The sequence below is a fragment of the Bicyclus anynana genome, chromosome 16 (assembly GCF_947172395.1).
Source record: "Bicyclus anynana chromosome 16, ilBicAnyn1.1, whole genome shotgun sequence".
Lineage (NCBI taxonomy): Eukaryota > Metazoa > Arthropoda > Insecta > Lepidoptera > Nymphalidae > Bicyclus > Bicyclus anynana.
In genome coordinates this window covers 7,010,260-7,025,113 of record NC_069098.1, presented here as the reverse complement: position 1 = coordinate 7,025,113, position 14,854 = coordinate 7,010,260, and the positions used below count along the sequence as shown (strand labels likewise).

Genomic DNA, 14,854 nt, shown 5'->3' with positions numbered 1-14,854 from the left:
TTTAATTTGCCGCCCCAGGCTCGAGCAAGCTACAGTGGGGGTCGGGCGAGTCAATAAGTGCCCCCCTATATTTCACCGGTGTTTTTAATAAAGGTCAACGCATATACTCGTAGATGGATGGATGGATTAGCTACAAATTTCAGACATGAAATATATTATTTTCGAAATAAAAGCCTGTACCAAGAGATAGAATATGAACTATATCTAGGTCTTATCGGATTATACTCATACTAGCGGACGCCCGCGACTTCGTCCGCGTAAATTTCAATGTCAACTTTACTACTACCCCTACCCTACCCTACCCCTACCCTACCCTACCCCTAACCTACCCTACCCTACCCCTAACCTACCCTACCCCAACCCAACCCTACCCTACTCAATCCCTACATCTACCCTACCCCTACCCTACCCTACCCTACTCCTACCCCCACCCCTACCCTACCCCAAACCCCAAACCTATCCCTACCCTACCCCTACCTTACCTACACCCTACCCCAATCCTACCCCTATCCCACCCGTACCCCTATCTCACGCCTATTCCACCCCTACCTTACCACTTCCCTATCCTACCCGTACCTCTACCCTACCACTACCCTACCTCTACCCCTTCCCTCGCACTACCCTAAACCCGGCCCTAAACCTACCCTACCCCTACACTACCCCTACGCTTCCCTAACCGTACCCTACCCTACCCTGTAACTTCTCTATCTTACTCCTACCCTTAGCAAAATCGGTCCAGTCCTTCGAGAGTGGTGGTATGACCAAGAGAAATAGAGACTTCTATGCTAATAATATAAAGAGGTAAAGTTCGTGTGGTTGTAGGAGGTAATCTCTGGATCTACTGGACCGATTTGGAAAATTGTTTTACCAATAGAAAGCTATGTTATTTGCGAGTGTCATAGGCTATATTTAATCCCCATATTCACACGGGAACGGGAACTACGTAAATGAAAGCGCCGGGCGTCATATAGCGGAATTTCTGCGTCTTTTAGAAATTTTGTATTATCTCCGAAACTATTTGAGTAATTAACATACTGTAAAGGGCAAATCTTATCTCCATAATATCCTTGTGATTATTAAATAATTTATTTTAATAAGGATTAAAGTTTAGTTGTATAAATAATGACGTAAACCTAAGTATATAAAATTAATAATTTTTAAAACACAAAAGGTACTATATCTGCTAATATATAGAAGAGAGGTATATGGTGTCGCGGACTTTTTTGTAGAACTTTTAAAGATACATAAAGTCTCCATACATTAATTTCAATTTTACACAATAGTTAAGGCAGCGCATGCGAATAAGTCTGTTTAAGAGGATTTTCAGTCCGACCTGTATGACAAAAACTGTGATAACTCGGCTAATATATATGATACAAATGTAAAATATAGCCTATAGCACTCCCCGATAATGTAGCATTCTACTGGTGAAAGAATTTTTAAAATCGGACCAGTAGTTCCGAAGATTACCCCATTTAAAAAATGTGACAAACTTACAAACTTACAAACTTTACCTCTTTATAATATTAGTATAGATGGATCCTATTTACATATCGGATCTTTAACCGCAATATTTTACAGTGGTTACCACGAGTTTGGTCCGTTTTGATGTCTCTCCGTGAAGTACTTATTTAGTCAAAATGTACAGAGAAGAGATTTACACATACCAATTTTCTTTTTAAATTTAACTAAACGTCGTATAAAGACAAATAAATTATGAAAAATAAATTATGAAAAATAATTTATTTCTAATTGTTTCTAATAAACTTTCACCAAACAAGCGGAGCAGTTTATTAGCAAACGTTACTTTGTGTATATTAATCAATAATGCATTCGCCGTTAAGGACGTCATTTGAAATTTGTGTACTGAGTTTTTTCAAATAAACTATTCTTATTGTTATTCATTTGATATCTAAGTTCAATTGCAAGAAATAAAAGTCAATCTATCAATATGCGTTGGCCCTTACAACCGTGCACTGATTTGATAACGTTTGTTTCAAGTGTCTCCCGCGAGAACCATCATTTTCAGGCCAGTTTTTCAGTAATTGAATCCATTTCCACCACTCAACAATGAAAGCGTTTGAATAAAAATTTTAATGAACTCAGATTGGATTGGATAATGATCTTTAAAGTGCCGGAACCATAATTTGACTCGTGCGTTTTTTTATACAGATAATAAAAACTGGGAATTAAAAGTGGATATTTTTAACACGCATAAATTAGCTTCAATTGTAACTATGTATGTAAGAAAATCTTGGAATCATAATTTGACCTACTTTCCGATCTTCGATTAGGATGAAATTTTGCACACGCTCTGAGTTCTGATGACAATACATGACTAGCTAAGAAACGTCATTACAAATCCAATATGGGAGCCTCCCCAAGACGACGGATTGGCTGTTTCAAATCCTCCATGATATGGATATCAAATGAAAGGGTTTGCTGTCAGGAATACGAAAAAAAATAGTCACGTGACTTAAATCTAATATGGCGGACGTCCAAGATGGCGGATATGGGTATCAAACGTATTTTTTAACTATTCAATTATTCATGTTATTATATGGTAAGTTTTATAATGGTTTTTTGGCATACCCCTAAATATATAAAGGGTTATCTGTCATATTAACATTCAATACGCTATACCAATAAAGATTCTCGTGAATTGAGTATAAAATTTACCTTATGTCAAAGAGTTTATTTTAAGTAATTCCATCTTCAAAATCTGTAGCATTCGAACAATAGTAACCATAAAATTGACAAAGTTTCACGTAAAGTTAAATTAGTCTTCTCATTTCTGTGATCCAACTTGGATAAAATAACTTCAAAAGGCGTCCTCTCCTAACATTAACAAAAGTAATTGGTAACGTAAAAGGGAATTTGATATAGGTACAAATATTTAATGTGTCTAAAAACTTTTTTATATGACAAGACTTTTAATAAAAAATATGTAGATTTTTTTATATTCTTTACAAGTTAGACTTTGACAACAATCTCGCCTGATGGTAAGTGATGATGCAATCAAACATGCAGGTGGTCTAACTTTTTAAGAGGAGGATGAAAATCCACTTCTCTTTCGGTTTTTATACGACATCGTACCAGAACGCTGAATCGCTTGGCGGTACGTCTTTGCCGGTAGGGTGGTAACTAGCCACGACCGACCCACCAGCTAAAATGTATATGAATTAATGAAATGAAGAATGAAATAAAAGTCGAATAACTTAAAAACGTAATTAAAACTCGAAAATTGCATACTAATTCTATTATTAATTAAATAAATAAAGTTGTTAATAAGATAACACAGAGTCTAGTAAAACTAGGAAGCTGAAATTTGGGCATGGGTGTATAAATATTAAATACGTCTATAAAACGGTAAAAAAAATTAAAAAAAAAATTACATGTAGCGAGGAATTTCCTACGTATAGTGATTTTTGAAGTTTTTCAATTTCACCTCAAAAATCATCTTCGCTTTAGTGAGTGATAGCGTGTAACGCTATCGGTATTTTTGAAATAAAGGGCATTTAATCTACGGAACCATACCCCGCGCGTGGCCCCACACGCACTTGGCCGGTTTTATTTATGTGTTCGATACTATGTAACAAACCCTAGGCTTGACTGTCCCAGGGTCTTCTGTCTTTGAAAATTTATGAAATCAGTGAATTGGTTTTTGAGTTATGCTTAATTATACAGACGTTTGTTTAAAAACAAAAAACATTAGTATACAGAAAAGCCTTCCTTAAGATTTTATTGAAGTCATCCGCGTAGTAAAAATATAGCAAACTAGCTGACACCGCGCGGTTTTACCCGCGTGGTTCCCGTTCCCGTAGGAATACGGGGATAATATATAGCCTATAGCCTTCCTCGATACGACCAGTAGTTCCTGAGATTAGCGCTTTCAATCAAACAAACAAACAAACTCTTCAGCTTTATAATATTAGTGTAGATGATACTTAAACTAACGTGGCTAGTGGTAAAAGAATTTTCAAAATCGGTTTAGTATATCCAGAGATTGCCCCTTACAATACCACAAACTTTACCTTTCTATGATTTTAGTACAGATTATTTTACATTCCTTCAATTAAATATTTTTGGTTTAACATCCGTGTTAGTATGAATGAAAAGAAATGTTTTTTGTAAATGTTTTGAAAAGGTTAAATTTCAATTGCACATACCAAACAATAGCCTAACTTAAAAGTGCAATCAATATTTTCCATTACCTGTCTTTTTTCTATGCAACAAAGCTCAATATTTGCCAACTCTATTTCAATTCAGCTTGAAGGGTAAACAATTTTTTTCTCCTTACGACACTACGTCTATACGATTGGTCGTAACGATCAGTCTTCACAACAGTAAAGGTAGCATTCGGTTCTTGGCGACTGGGACCTGCGACCCGGTCGCGGGTACGACCCACTGCAGTATGGAGCACTAAACAAAGCCCGAGATCGCGTCGCGCGACCGCCTTTGTTTAGTGCTCCATATAAATTCGTACTAAGCAGTGGGTCGTGCGACCCGGTCGCGGTCGCAAGTCGCAGTCGCGCGTCACGGTCGCCAAGATCGAAATGCTACCTTGAGAATAAAACAACAACATTTCAACAAATGTAATGATCTCATAAATCGATTACGTCATCATTTTGTGCTATTTATTATGGAGCGTTCTTGAGCGACTCGCGGCTACGCTGCGAGTTAAACCCCTGTAGCTCCGAACGTAATAATCGCAGATACCATATTACTTCTACAAAATTCTGCCTAATATTATTTGTATGTTTACAGTTGCCCATCCATACCTATCATCTTCATCAATATCGGCCCAATGTAGAGCACGAGTCTCCTCTCAGGATGAGAGATTTAGGCCTTAGTCCGTCACGCTGGTCCAATGCGGATTAGCAGACTTCAAAAAATTCTTAGGTATGCAGGTTTCCTTCACCAGTTGAGACACGTGATAATTAATTTCTTAAAATACACATAACAGAAAAGTTGGAGATGCATGCCCCGGACCGGATTCGAACAGACGAATCGAAGACAGAAGCCATATCCACTGGGCTATATCACTTATTCATACACATAGCCTCCATACCTATGCCTTTTTTTTTTTTTTTTTTTTTTTTTTTTTTTGTCGCTGGGAAATGCGTTTACGCATCCCGTCCGGAGGCTGCACAAGCAGAGCAGCCTGCGGCCGGGTATGTGGGACTCGCTGCAGCAACCAGAATACCCACTAAAACCCAGCGGGGCCGCCTGCGTCCTATTGGGATGTAAAAGGATCGCGAGATGCATGCACTTTTACATCCCGACGCGCTCGTCGTTCTACTCACTGGTGTCTACAAGGGTGGGAGAAGATGCGCATAACGACGCCTTCTACCACCCGTTCTTCTTCTGCGTAGTGGGTCAGCATCAGGCGCCCGCTCTCTTTGCTGCTCCGCTGCCTCTTTTAAGCCGATGATGGTCTCACAAAAGGAGGCAACGTGAGACCACCCTTCTTCGCTGTCTAGCATGTACTTGACAACGTTCGACAGCGAGAAGTCTCCCTGAAGAAAAGACACAAGTGAGTGCCTTTGCGGTGCCCATGAAACACAGTCCGCAAGAGTGTGATGCGCCGTGTCCTCTGGCGCACCACACTCGTGGCAGACCGGCGAGATTTCCCTCCTAGCGATCTTGTGCAAATACCGACCGAAACAGCCGTGTCCTGTAAGTACTTGCACGAGACGGTACGACAGTGCGCCATGGCGCCGTTGCAGCCACCGCTCAAGGTGGGGTCGGAGACCTTCCACCGTCCAGACGCCAGCCACCGGGGACTCGATGTCTTCTTTCCATCTCCGGACCAGGGCCGCACTCCCGAGGGTTCGTAAACGATTGACTTCATCAGGCCCTGGTTGTTCACCTCGAGCCCTGAGACTTGACCGGTAGTGGTACACCTGGGCAAGAATCTCTGCCTGCAGTTCCCACGGCGGGTCACCCGCCAGGAGAGTGGAAACCGTCCATGACACTGTACGGTATGCTCGGATAGCACGCACAGCAATGACTCTTTGCGGTCTCCGCAGAAGAGCTAAATTCTGCGGAGAAAGCGCATTAACCCAAATGGGGGCACCGTACAGTGCCATACTCCTGACGATACCCACGTATAGGCGCCTACAGGCCGAGTCGGGACCTCCAATATTCGGCAATAGCCTCCCTAGGGCGGCGGCTGCTACAACGAGCCTAGGACCCAGCAGCTCAAAGTGTCTGCGGAACGTCCATCTACCGTCCAAAATGAGGCCCAGATATTTCATGTGGGCCTTCACCTCAACTGATACACCCTGAACGGTAATAAATGCACCTCGAGGCGGACCCCTTCGTGGACCATGAAATAAGAGAGCCTCCGTTTTGGGAGCCGAGACTCTCAGCCCCAGCATTTCGATCCTCCTCACCACCAAAGACGTTCCGATCGTGGCCAGTAAGGACGCCTCCGCGTACGTGCTCCCACAAGCCGTGATGAGGGTGTCATCCGCGTAGCAAAACACCCTCATCCTGGGGAGCAGAGGTGACCGCAGGAGCCAGTCGAAGCCGATATTCCAAAGAATCGGCCCCAAGACCGATCCCTGAGGTACACCATTCAGCACCTGTCGCTGCTCTCTTCGTCCGTCGCTTCCCAACCAAGATATCCATCTGTTACGGAGGTATGACTCCAGCAACCTCCCAAGATATTGAGGCACTTTATGATATCGTAGTGCCTCCATCAAAGTCTCGAAAGGGAGGCTGTTGAAGGCATTTGTGACGTCTAGAGAAACGGCAAGGACAACATCCCCTCTGGTCACTGCATCATCCGTAAGGGTCTTCAGTGACTCCAGGGCGTCGAGGGTTGAGCGACCTGCCCTGAATCCAAACTGCGCATCTGAAAGTCCCGGACCGACAGTCTCAAGATGCTCAACGAGTCGGTCAGCAATAATCTTCTCAAAGAGCTTTCCGACTTCGTTGAGCAAGACTATCGGTCGATAGGCTGCCGGAGTATCTGACGGTCGACCTTCCTTACGGATGAGACATAGCAGGCCCTCTTTCCAAGGCTGCGGAAACAAACCAGTCCGCAAGCACTGGCTGAACAGCTCCCTGAGACGCCCTTCAAAGAACTCACGAGTCATGAAAATGACCTTACCCGGAACACCGTCCGGTCCAGGTGCCGTCTTTCTGGACCGAAGACGGTCCAAAGCGACGTCCATCTCCACCTCGGTGACCAGCGGGACAGAACCGCTATCTTCAATTGTCACCAAGGCGGACATCGTAGGAGGTACATGGTCTCGGGAATTCGGGAAGAGATCTTCAACTACTCGGTGCAAGAACTCAGGCTGGAGTGTTTGGGTTGTGGGAGGTCCTCGATTCCTAAGTTTTCCTCTTGCAATACGATAAGGACGTCCCCAGGGATCTCGATTGAGACCCTCTAGCAGTTCCTCCCGAGCCCGCTCCTTGCTGCGACTTATTGCCAGTTGTAGAGTTTTCTTGGCCTGGCGATAAGCCTCTCGTAGTTGCTGTTCTAGAGCTAAGTCCAGACCATTTCTTCTACGACACCGGACATAGGCTCTTCGTGCTCGGTGACTGGCGGTACGGAGGTTCGCTATTTCTTCTGACCACCAGTACACACACTTGCTGCGGTGCCATCCGCGGGCCCTTGGCATAGAGGAATCGCACACTTCAGTCAGGTCATTGTGCAGACGGTCAACAAGTGTGCCAACACTGGCATCCGACTCGAAGGTGAGAGAGGACCACCGCTGAACTATAGCCGCCTCTCTTAGCAATTCTTGATCTACCCGACTCAGGCACCAGCGCGGGAAGCAGTTCGCAACGCTAGAAGGAGTCATCGTGACCACAGCGGGGCTGGAGATCTTGAATCTTATGTAATTATGATCTGACAAGGTCTCCACCCAATCCCAGACCTTCCAACCGGTGACTCTGTCAGCAACCAGAGGCGTGGCGAACGATAAGTCCACTATGGATCCCCCCTCCTCGCGTACACAGGTGTAAGTTGTCCCTCTGTTGAGCAGAGAGAGTCCTTGGTGCACGGCCCACACCTGGACAGACCTACCCCTGGCATCTGTGGCTGGACTCCCCCATGCTTGGCTCTTGGCGTTAAAATCGCCGAGTACCAAGGTACGCCCTTCGTTGTGTCTACGAACAGCCTCACTGACGGAGTCTAGGAAAGTCTCAAACTCTGCCAGTGGTCGATTAGGCGAAAAGTACACCCCAACGATGGTGTACTCCCCCCATCTCGCTACCGCATACCCTGGACCCCTCTCGACAGCAGAAAGCGAGGGGTCAGCATTGTTCGCAGAAACAACTACCACCAAATCATCGGTGTCCCCGACCCAATGTGCATGCGAGGGGACAAAGTAAGGCTCACATGCTACGGCCAGATCAATTTTCCACTCTGCGATGGACTGCAGTAGTAGGTCCTGAGCCCCCGCACAGTGGTTAAGATTCGTCTGGAGGACGCTAATATGTCGTGCCTGGTTCATGACGACATATTAGCATCATCCGGTGCTGGACTCTGCCTTTCACTGACCTGCGGCTGAGGACCGTTCCCTCCTTTGACAGAAGGGGGGCGACAATTGTTGCTCCCCATTATGTGCCCCGACGGCAAACCCGCATCAACGCAGACGGCGCAGCGCATGGTAGCAACGCACTCTGCGGCTTTGTGGCCTTCTACACCACATCGGAAGCACAGACTGCTTCGGTCCTTCTTCGAAGGGCACACGGGGCCCGTATGTCCCATGCTCATGCATCTAAAGCAGCGCAGAGGGCGTTGCTCAAGTGCACGGACGCTGGCGGAACTCCAACCAACCAACAATCGACCAGATTCACATATTTTTTTTGGCTGCGTCCACCGGGCAGTATACCATAGCTGAACCCACACCTCTGAGGCCCGGCTGCACGTCGCTCACTTTAACTGCCGACTGAAGACAGCCTCCAGCCAGCGCTACCGCCGCTGCAACCTTCTGAGTTGTGGCAGAGTCGTCTAAGTCGCTGACCCTGAGGGTTACCGTTTTTGTTGGACAGTTAACTTCGGCAACTCCATCCAACGCCACCCGGAGTCGTCCGGCCAGTATCTCCGCCTGCTCATGCGTCTGCCCCTGTGGCAGCTCAAGAAGTCTAGCTCCCGTGGCGGCTCGTCGGATCTTCATCCCCGCGCCAATGCCCAAATCTTGGAGATTAATTTTACGCTCAGCCCGTTCCAAAACCTGAGCGTAGGTGACACCCTTTTTTGCAGAGTCCGACGTTACTGTTATAAGAACTGCGGCGTTTTTAGGGGGGGCCAAGTTACGCTCGGCCCTTTTGGGGGCAGCTGCATTGGGACCCTTCGGAAGGTTCGTCAGATCAGCGGCAGACGTTGCCGGACGAGACGGGGCCTTCTTTCTTTTTCGCCCTGCAACGGTGGCCCAACTATCGGCGTCCGGCGTTGACCCACTTGGTCCAGCAGTCGCCGGAGGAGCTCCAGGGGACGCCGATTCCGTTCCAGCACCATCAGTTGACTCTGGCTGCGTGGCCGATTTCCTTCTGTCCGCCCCCAGAGGAGGGCGAATCACCTTCTGAGGGAGAAGGCGCTCCTCAATGCCCGCGAAACGGGCATCCAACATTACCCCGACCGAGGCCACAATGGAGGCCTTTAGTTCTTCTATCAAGTCTACTCCCGGTGTAGGTGACGTCATATTTTCTTCTGCTGCACTTTTAGCAGCAGTCCTCATCTCCGAGAATTCGCGCCGGTGAGCTTTCAACTCTGCTTTTAGGCTTTCAACCTCGGTTCGTAGCCGAGCATTATCAGCACGGACCCTACGAGTTTCTTCAGCCTCGGTCCGAGACGCGAGGGCCTCCACGATCTCTTGCAGTTCAGTCGCCGCATCTTTGAAACGGCGCACGAACGTACCCTTCAGGTTATTCGAGCGTGCAGCCATCTGCATTATGGCAGCCACGCTCCGGCCCGCCGAGGCCCGCAGCTCCTCGGACGTGAGTCCCGCGGGGTCCTCACGGCATGAGGCCCCACTAGCCATCCCCTCTTCTGGGTCTAGAACAGGCTCCGTCATTTCTTTGCGAACGATTCTGTCCTTAAGGAGCTGGTTGAACGCCTCCTCTCGAGCTTCCTTTCGCGCGGCTAGCAAATCCGCTCTAGCGGCGGCAATCCCTGTGCCACGGGGCACCGGCGTCATGGAGCGCGATGAATCTCGCGAGCTCGGCGACACAGACTCGTCACGTCGTAAGAACCGCGTGGCCGGGCCCAGGTTACGGTAATTTGGGACCGCGCGGCGACTTCTGCGTACAGGCGCAACATCCATGCCCGAAGACTGGTCGTCGGCCATAGTCGTGTTTATACCCGCCTGGCTAGCCAGACGGGTCGGCGCCTAGCGACTACCAGCACAAACGACAATATAATAACAACAAACAAAAATGAGAAAAATCAACAAGAATCTATATCTAGCAATACCATACAACAATACAGCCGACAACAGTTAAATAACAAAGTAACAATACCTATAAACTCCCGACCCTCAAAGGGGCTATTTTTATACTTTGAAATAAAAACAACAATTTAGAACAACAACACCTAACAAGCAATGACTCCCAACAACACAAAGTGGCCCTGATAAGGGCCTTTGTAATCTAACAAAACTTCAATATCGAATAATCGTAATTGATAATTCGACGTGCGTGACGTAAGCAGACGGCACAGAGCACACGTCCGCTCGCGACAGCGCTCCGTCGCGGAATCTCCATACCTATGCCTATGCCAAATACGCTTCAGTCGTTTATGTCGTAATCGTAATCGAATCGTTCAGTCGTATGGTTGTAGTGCTACATAAAATAGGTGTACATACTGTTAGTAAATCGTCTAACGAGTCATGAATGTCAGGTAGTTTGCTTGCGTGTCACTAATTGCTGGTCGCTGTTGCCGACACGACTCATTGAAAATGTATCGGACTTTTATTAAAATGCCCATTTTCCAAACATTCCTTTTATTCAGCCTATTAATAAAAAAATCAAATTGCAGGACGGTTTTAATTGGTAGATAGGCCAGTTTCTATGGTTATAATATTTGCTTATTGTTTATTTTGTTATTAATTATTTGTAGATCAAAATAAGTAATAATAATTTATATACTCATTTCGATACATTTTGTTTTAATTTTATGTGTATTAAGGCATATCATAATTTTCAGCAAAAAATAAAACATACTGGCAAACCTTCACTAGTGACTTTGATTTTTAAAAGTGTTTTTTTAATGTTTGCCATGAAACTAAGTGATACAGGTAGATGTTATGACGTAGGCATCCGCGTAAGAAGGGGTTTTGATCAATTCTACCCCAAGGGGATAAAATAGGGCATGAAAGTTTGTATGAAACTTTGTCAATTTTAAGCCGTTAGGGCTGAGACATGCATAAAGCTACTATGACGTAGGCATCTCGTAAAAAAGTATTTTTATAAATTCTACCCCAAAGGGGATAAAATAGGGGATGAAAGTTTGTATGGAAAGTCCTTCATTTTTAGAGTTACAGTTTTAAAAAATTGTTCTTTTAACATAAAAAATATGAAATATAATGACAAATAAATATAATGCTATCAAGAATTTTTAAATTCAACCCCTAAAGTGATGAAATAGGGGTTGAAAGTTGACCATATAAAATGACAAAGGTCTGGCTAATGTGTTAAGTTGTGTGTCTGTGTTACGTTTGAAACATAATTTTGATACATGTATAAGTTTTGCGGTCCTTTTAATTAGATATTTCGTATTCAGCTCATTCATACCAGAGACGGATACCAGTAATAAGCGAGTGTAAAGTAAAGGGATAAATCTTGTTCACAAGAAAGTTTTGGAGCTTTTCAACGCCAAATGAAGTTTTAATCCTTATTGAGTTGGAACGTATGTGTGTGGCGGGAATCCTTTTTGAATTTATCTTGAGCAACGCTGTTCAAAGTGTATGTTCTTTAAGATGCGAGATTAGATACGTACTTATCAAATATTGGAATTATTTACTTACTAACTGACGCCGCGCGGTTTCACCCGCATGGTATCTGTTCCCATAGGAATACGGAGATAATATATAGCCTATAACCTTCCTCGATAAATGGGCTATCTAACACTGAAAGAATTTTTAAAATCGAACCAGTAGTTCCAGAGATTAGCGCGTTCAATCAAACAAACAAACAAACAAACTCTTCAGCTTTATAATATTAGTATAGATTGTAATTAATGATTTTAAACTTATTTCGTGGTTGTTCATTATGAATGTTATTTAAACGGGTACATACCACGATAAAACGACGAGATTTTTATTGTCGATATTTCGACCCAGTTGCATGGATCGTGGTCACGACGGGACTGGAAATATCGACAATAAAAATCTCGTCGTTTTATCGTGGTATGTACCCGTTTAAATAACATTCATAGATTGTAATTATTTACTTATCGTCGTCGTTGTCAACCCATATTCGGCTCACTGCTGAGCTCGAGTCTCCTCTCAGAATTAGGGTTAGGCCAATAGTCCACCACGCTGGCCCAATGCGGATTGGCAGACTTCACACACGCAGAGAATTAAGAAAATTCTCTAGTATGCAGGTTTCCTTCACCGTTTGAGACACATGATATTTAATTCCTTAAAATGCACACAACTTAAAAGTTGGAGGTGCATTATTTACTTATTTTAAAATAACATTGACAATATTATGTTTGCTGGAATTATTTTTATACAATATCGATAACTTGAACTCTGAAAACTTAAACAATGTAAAATATGTATTTTTAATATGTTAAATAAAGTCTATCTTGCTAAGTATATTTACTTGAAGCAGGAGCAGAAACTCATAATAAACAGTGAACAAATATTAATTTATTTTACTGTTCTAAGTAAAAAATCGACGAACCGATAACGTTACTCAAACCCTACAAAAAGCCTTTTTAATATGTTTCGCATCGTAATACAAAAAAATCTTGACTCTATAACAGGAGAAAATTAAATATAAATCACTAGCAGACGCCCGCGACTTCGTCCGCGTGGAATTTAGTTTTTCACAAATCCCTCTTGAACCATGGACTTTTCCGGGTTACAAAGTAGCCAATGTGTTAATCCAGGCTATAATATATCTTAATACCAAATTTCAGCTAATTCGGTTCAGTAGTCGAGGCGTGAAAGAGTAACAAACATTTATATCATCAGTTTTCGCAAATCTCGGGAAACCATGGTTTTTTTCGGGATAAAAAGTAGCCTATGTGTTAATTCAGAGTAAAATCTAGTTCCATTCCAAATTTCAGCCAAATCGCTTCAGTAGTAGCGGCGTTAAAGAGTAACAAACATCCAAACATCCATACAAACTTTCGCGTTTATAATATTAGTAGAATTCCTCATTCAAAGTGAAACTTATTAGTTAATTGTGAACAGTGAATAAAAATTCAAATTTAAAAAAGCAGTATGAGTCCGTCAAAGTTTGAGAGCCACTGTAAATGTGGGAGACACGTTGGCCCACATTCAGCGGGTGTGTTTTCATTTCGGATTTACTCCGAACTTGGCGCCAAATCCGAACAGCTGCGCTGTTTCTACGAGATATTTTCTTTTCCTCTTCGACGTACGATCTTGACGACTGGCTTTTGTGATTCAAAAAGATTTGCAGATGAACATCCGCTTACGATGTATATACCTAATTCCCATCCTTTTACGATTATAACATACTTAGAGCAGTTTGTTTGTAATACGGAAAAAAATATTTTTTAAAGGAAAACTGATTTCAAATCACATGTAGTTAGTAAAACTTTTCCTGAAAAAAAAGGAGGAACTTGAGCTTTGCTTAGATACTACGATAATGATAGACATCCACTGGTCAGCATCTTACGTATCACACGCAAGGCATCAAAGAGAATTTTTAATTTCAACATAGATATATTCCGTTCGATGCGATCCGTACGATGCGGATCAGTGGACGCACTTGTATGACTTTATGAACAAAGAACAGGTACTACATTCCGTTTGATAAGAAGCTTGCGATGCGGATCTGTGGACGCCTGTCATAAAAAGACGTCCGGTAAAATTAACTTCACGACAAAATGTAACTGTGTGCCTAGTGGAAGTTTTCAATATTTTCATACTGTTACTATCGCGTTGACGTAAACGCAAATTTATATGGAATTGAAACAGTTGTACAGTAGTGCCACGAGATGGCGCTGTTTCAATTCCTTAGAAATTCGCGCTTACGTTAAGGCGATAGTAACAGTATCAAACTGCCACTAGGCCCTCTGAAGGCTTCTACGTATTGGGCATCATCTGGTACACACGTATGTACCTACAGATATAAAATTTCGAAATAACGAGCTCTGAGAACTTTGATTGTACATGTTCTTATTATAGATGCCTTTTATCTTATACTCCAACATCCTATACGCAAAAACAAACATAATAATGTTTTCGGTATCAACGAAGGAAAATTATAAATTGTATTAGGGATAATGTTTGGAAGAAATTGTGTAGACATGAAAAGAAAATGAAATTTGAAAACATTATATTTATTGGAAAAAAAATCATTAAGGCATGAAAAGAAAATAATAATATGTATTTTTTGTTAAAAATAAGATGGAGTTCGAAGAGCCGAAGGACGTTGGGGTCCCAAGGTGCTGGAATGGCGACCCCGCACCGGAAAGCTCAGTGTTGGTCGAACCCCACTAGGTGTACTGAGGACATCAAGCAAGATGCTGGCGACTTAAGACCGTATTGTTTGGAAGTCCATGAAAGAGGCCTATGTCCAGCAGTGGGCGTCAATACAGCTGTTAATGATGATGATGATGATGATGACGATGATGATGATGATGATGTTTTTTTTTTTACAAGTTGGCCCTTGACTACAATCTCACCTTATGGTA

General features: G+C 43.5%; 2 protein-coding genes across 2 annotated transcripts; both read right to left on the bottom strand.

The window, feature by feature from the left end:
* Positions 1-7,521: 7,521 nt before the first annotated feature.
* On the bottom strand, positions 7,522-8,731 carry LOC128198872 (uncharacterized). Its single transcript, XM_052886321.1, has 3 exons — positions 8,522-8,731; positions 7,695-8,441; positions 7,522-7,629 (listed from the first exon to the last, which is right to left on the bottom strand). Exons 1-3 carry the CDS (start codon positions 8,729-8,731, stop codon positions 7,522-7,524), a joined length of 1,065 nt encoding a protein of 354 aa, XP_052742281.1.
* An 85-nt stretch (positions 8,732-8,816) lies between these two features.
* Positions 8,817-10,310, bottom strand: LOC128198871 (uncharacterized). The gene has a single exon (XM_052886320.1). The coding sequence runs from the start codon at positions 10,308-10,310 to the stop codon at positions 8,817-8,819; it is 1,494 nt and encodes a 497-aa protein (XP_052742280.1).
* Positions 10,311-14,854: the final 4,544 nt, after the last annotated feature.

Bases quoted from the DNA above. Each gene is read 5' to 3' on its own strand.
- LOC128198872 (XM_052886321.1), bottom strand. From the start codon at position 8,731: ATGGGACATACGGGCCCCGTGTGCCCTTCGAAGAAGGACCGAAGCAGT. The intron at 8,442-8,521 runs GTCAGTGAAAGG...AGCGTCCTCCAG, and splicing joins GGAACGGTCCTCAGCCGCAG to ACGAATCTTAACCACTGTGC. The intron at 7,630-7,694 runs GTTGGCACACTT...CTCTATGCCAAG, and splicing joins CCTTCGAGTCGGATGCCAGT to GGCCCGCGGATGGCACCGCA.
- LOC128198871 (XM_052886320.1), bottom strand. From the start codon at position 10,310: ATGGCCGACGACCAGTCTTCGGGCATGGATGTTGCGCCTGTACGCAGA.